Source organism: Lactuca sativa, chromosome 3 (genome assembly GCF_002870075.4).
Source record: "Lactuca sativa cultivar Salinas chromosome 3, Lsat_Salinas_v11, whole genome shotgun sequence".
Classification (NCBI taxonomy): Eukaryota; Viridiplantae; Streptophyta; class Magnoliopsida; order Asterales; family Asteraceae; genus Lactuca; species Lactuca sativa.
The window spans coordinates 19,357,528-19,361,187 of NC_056625.2; the positions used below are offsets into that span (position 1 = coordinate 19,357,528).

At 34.6% G+C, this 3,660-nt stretch overlaps 1 protein-coding gene across 1 annotated transcript; it reads left to right on the top strand.

Moving 5' to 3' along the window:
* The first annotated feature begins 848 nt into the window (after positions 1-848).
* Positions 849-3,043, top strand: LOC111918996 (embryogenesis-associated protein EMB8). Its single transcript, XM_023914607.2, has 7 exons — positions 849-1,519; positions 1,612-1,740; positions 1,840-1,971; positions 2,059-2,201; positions 2,276-2,373; positions 2,474-2,622; positions 2,744-3,043. The coding sequence occupies exons 1-7, from the start codon at positions 1,085-1,087 to the stop codon at positions 2,945-2,947; spliced, it is 1,290 nt and encodes a 429-aa protein (XP_023770375.1). The 5' UTR covers positions 849-1,084; the 3' UTR covers positions 2,948-3,043.
* Positions 3,044-3,660: the final 617 nt, after the last annotated feature.

Below are 3,660 nucleotides of genomic sequence, written 5' to 3' on the forward strand. Positions count from 1 at the left end.
TACATAAACATCATTAAATTTTCATAAAAGATCAAAGTTTGACATTTTTTTTTTGTTTCATATTGGTCACATTTTCACCTTATTTTATTTTATTTTTTTAATTTAATCATTTAACCGGCCAATCAATTTATCAACTGACATAATATGCTGGCATGATTTGATAATGTGACACTATTTTGTGAGTTTATATTATATGTGTCATAATATATATATATATATATATATATATATATATATATATATATATATATATATATATATAATTTTTATGGAGTTTTCATGATATTTATCCAAAATATAGTCTTTTTGAAGTTTCTATAGATTATACTCATGTTGATAAATTAATTATGTTTTAAATTAACTTAGTTTTGTTTAACAACTTAATAAAATTAATAAATATTTAGATTAAATAATATTTATGTATTGGTTAGGATGCCACGTTTGAATAAATATTTGACTGATAATATAAACATTTTCAGAATTCAACTTATATAGAAACGATAACATGTATAAATAGTTGTCGATAACTAAATTATAAGTTTTGAATACTTGATTAATCGTTAACATTAGCTCACAAGAGTAAATACCTTTTAGATTTTGTTTTTAATTTTAGGCATTATCATACAACGAATGATAGTTAAATTGTCACGTCTTTAAATCATGTCATTATGTCACATCATCAAAACTGACACGATAGTATATTACATCAGCAGACATAGTTGAGAGTTAAATTGTGACAATTATAAGAAATGGATAAAAAAATATAATTTAAAAAAGAAAAAAAGCGTGATATAAAACTGATTTTTTGTTAAATTGTTTTTGTGAGTTCCAAAATAAAATTAATATGTGCTGTGATCTCATATTTGTTAATCCTTCATTGGAGACCATGTGACAGTGATAAGGTTGTCGTCGTTGGTTAGAAGTTTTGATGTCCGTTTGTACAAGACAAAATCAGTAGAGAAGGAAGGGGAGGGCGGTCGATCTATCTATCGGAATGGATTGGGTCGCCGGTTACGGCGTCGCCTGAGTATCCATAGCCGTTCAGTGGATCCTACGTATTATACTTTATACTTACTTTATACCCATGGCCATATTCTCCATCGCCGCCCTCGCTTCCAAATATTTTGTCTTCACACCGTCTATTCCGGCCATCCACTCTTTAAAAGCCAGCAGCTACCCCTTTTCCTCAACCATAACTCGCAATACCACCACCATCACTGCAACCATGTCTGCCAATCCCCTCAACCCTCGACCTCACCCTTCTCTCGAGGTCAGCGGCGGAGCTTTGGATTCATTCCTTCCGGCTTTCACCACTCTCGACCGCCCATACGATCCCTATCCCCTCGTTTGTTCCAACACCCACCTCGAAACTGTATTTGCCCATTTTTTCCGATCAAAACCAGATGTCAGGTATCGACGTGAATGTCTCAGGACCAAAGACAACGGTGCCGTCGCCCTTGATTGGGTCGCCGGCGACGATCGCAACTTATCCCCAAATTCTCCTACCCTCATTTTATTGGTAAAATCAAATATATTCCCTCTCCAGATTCCCCCATCTTTTTCAAACGAACATTACCATTATTATATCTTCTTCTTTTTGATAATTTTCAGCCGGGGTTGACCGGAGGGAGTGGAGATGGATACGTAAGACATATGCTGGTGAGAGCAAGAAAGAAGGGGTGGCGCGTGGTGGTTTTCAACAGCCGTGGTTGTGGTCATAGCCCTGTTACCACTCCTCAGGTATCAAAAATCACAACCCAACATCATATTTTGCTTGCATATCTCCAAGATTGAAGAACACGACATGATTACTTTTCTGCATTGTAAAACTGTTGACAGTTCTATTCGGCGTCATTTTTGGGAGATATGAATGAAGTAGTAGCTCATGTCTCCTCTCGATTCCCAGAAGCAAATTTATATGCTGCTGGTTGGTCTCTTGGCGCCAACATTCTTGTTAATTACATGGGTCAGGTAAATTAGTTAATTGATTCCTAGTATTTTCTTAATTCTTGCTTATCATGAATTAAACTTATATAATCCTTTTGATTACATTTACAGGAATCTGGTAGCTGTCCCCTTTCTGGTGGTGTGTCCTTGTGTAATCCTTTTGATTTGGTTATTGCAGACGAGGATTTCCAAAAGGGATTTAACAAAGTTTATGACAAAGCTCTTTCTTCTTCTCTTCAGGAAATCTTCAAGAGGTAACTTACTAACTGTTTTTTCTTTTAAGAAAAATTAGAAACAATTCAGTTCATTACTTGTATTCTGTATATAGGCATGCTCTTCTATTTGAAGAATTGGAGGGCGATTATAATATCCCAGCAGCTGCAAGTTGTAGGTCAATTAGGGAATTTGATGAATCTTTGACACGTGGTATGTAACACAAATTTTCTATAATTAATTTGAAGTTTTGAACACCTTGATGATGATTCATTTGATTATGGAAAAACACAATTACTCTTTGCATTTGCAGTCTCTTTCGGTTTTAAGTCAGTCCATGACTACTACTCTAAATCAGGAAGCTCAGGGTCTATAAAGGATGTCGCCAAGCCTTTACTTTGCATCCAGGCTGAAAATGACCCCATTGCCCCTGCTAGAGGAATCCCACGTCAAGCTATCAAAGTATGTGTCTCTCACTCTCTCTTTCCAACATAATAATAATAATAATAATAATAATAGATTCATAAGTTATAAAAAGAAAAGAAGTAATTTTAATTTTTACATGTTGATGTAATTGGTTCAGGAGAATTCAAAGTGTATGCTGATAGTTACACCTCAAGGTGGGCACTTAGGGTGGATTGGAGGTGATGAAGCTCCCTTTGGAGCTCCATGGACTGATCCTATTGTCATGGATTTTCTTCAATATTTAGAAAGAACAAAATCAACATCTGTTCCCATATCCAAATCAGACCAAAATACCCACACAGTAGAAGCAACTGTAAAGTAAAAGAAGCCATTTTTGTCAAGCAAATACATACATTCTTGACTAGGATTTTTGTCATTCATGACACAATCTCGTATAATAAAATCATCTTTTTCATCCTGGAATATGCTTTATGACATCATATGTTGAGGAAATAGTATGCTCTCGTTACATTTGCCAATGTGGTCTTTTAGCGAAAGTATGCAACCACTTTGAAGAATATGTATGACATGAAAGAACTATAGTATATGACCAAAAGATTGCTCACACATGACACACATACTCTACTCATAAATCTACATTCTTTTGTCTCAAATGAAACTTGAACCCATGGCTGAGGCATGAGGGAAACCAATCCAACAACACCTGTTTGATTTGGTAGAAATTTACCTAAAGATTTTAAATTTCTAATTTCATCATGGACATTGACATCATCACCTAAAGTAACCCTATTCTTATGATTCAGTGTTTTAAGTTGACACATGGATTCTTATGTTTTAAGTTGACATATAAAGCTCAAACGTAGGTATATAAAGTGCACCTATATTTAGGGTTGTAAACGAACCGAACGAACACAAACAAAGTTTGGTTATGTTCGTTCGTTTAAGTTAGCCAAACAAACGAATAAGTTTTCTTGTTCATGTTCGTTCGTATAACAAAGTACCTTGTTCATGTTTGTTTGTTTATGTTCGTAAACATGTTAACCGAACATAAACTTATGAACGAAGATAAACAAA

Excerpts from the sequence above, each read along its gene's own strand:
- LOC111918996 (XM_023914607.2), top strand. The coding sequence starts at position 1,085 with ATGGCCATATTCTCCATCGCCGCCCTCGCTTCCAAATATTTTGTCTTC. Across the intron at positions 1,972-2,058 it reads TTGTTAATTACATGGGTCAG|GAATCTGGTAGCTGTCCCCT; the intron begins GTAAATTAGTTA and ends TTACATTTACAG. Across the intron at positions 2,202-2,275 it reads CTTCAGGAAATCTTCAAGAG|GCATGCTCTTCTATTTGAAG; the intron begins GTAACTTACTAA and ends TTCTGTATATAG.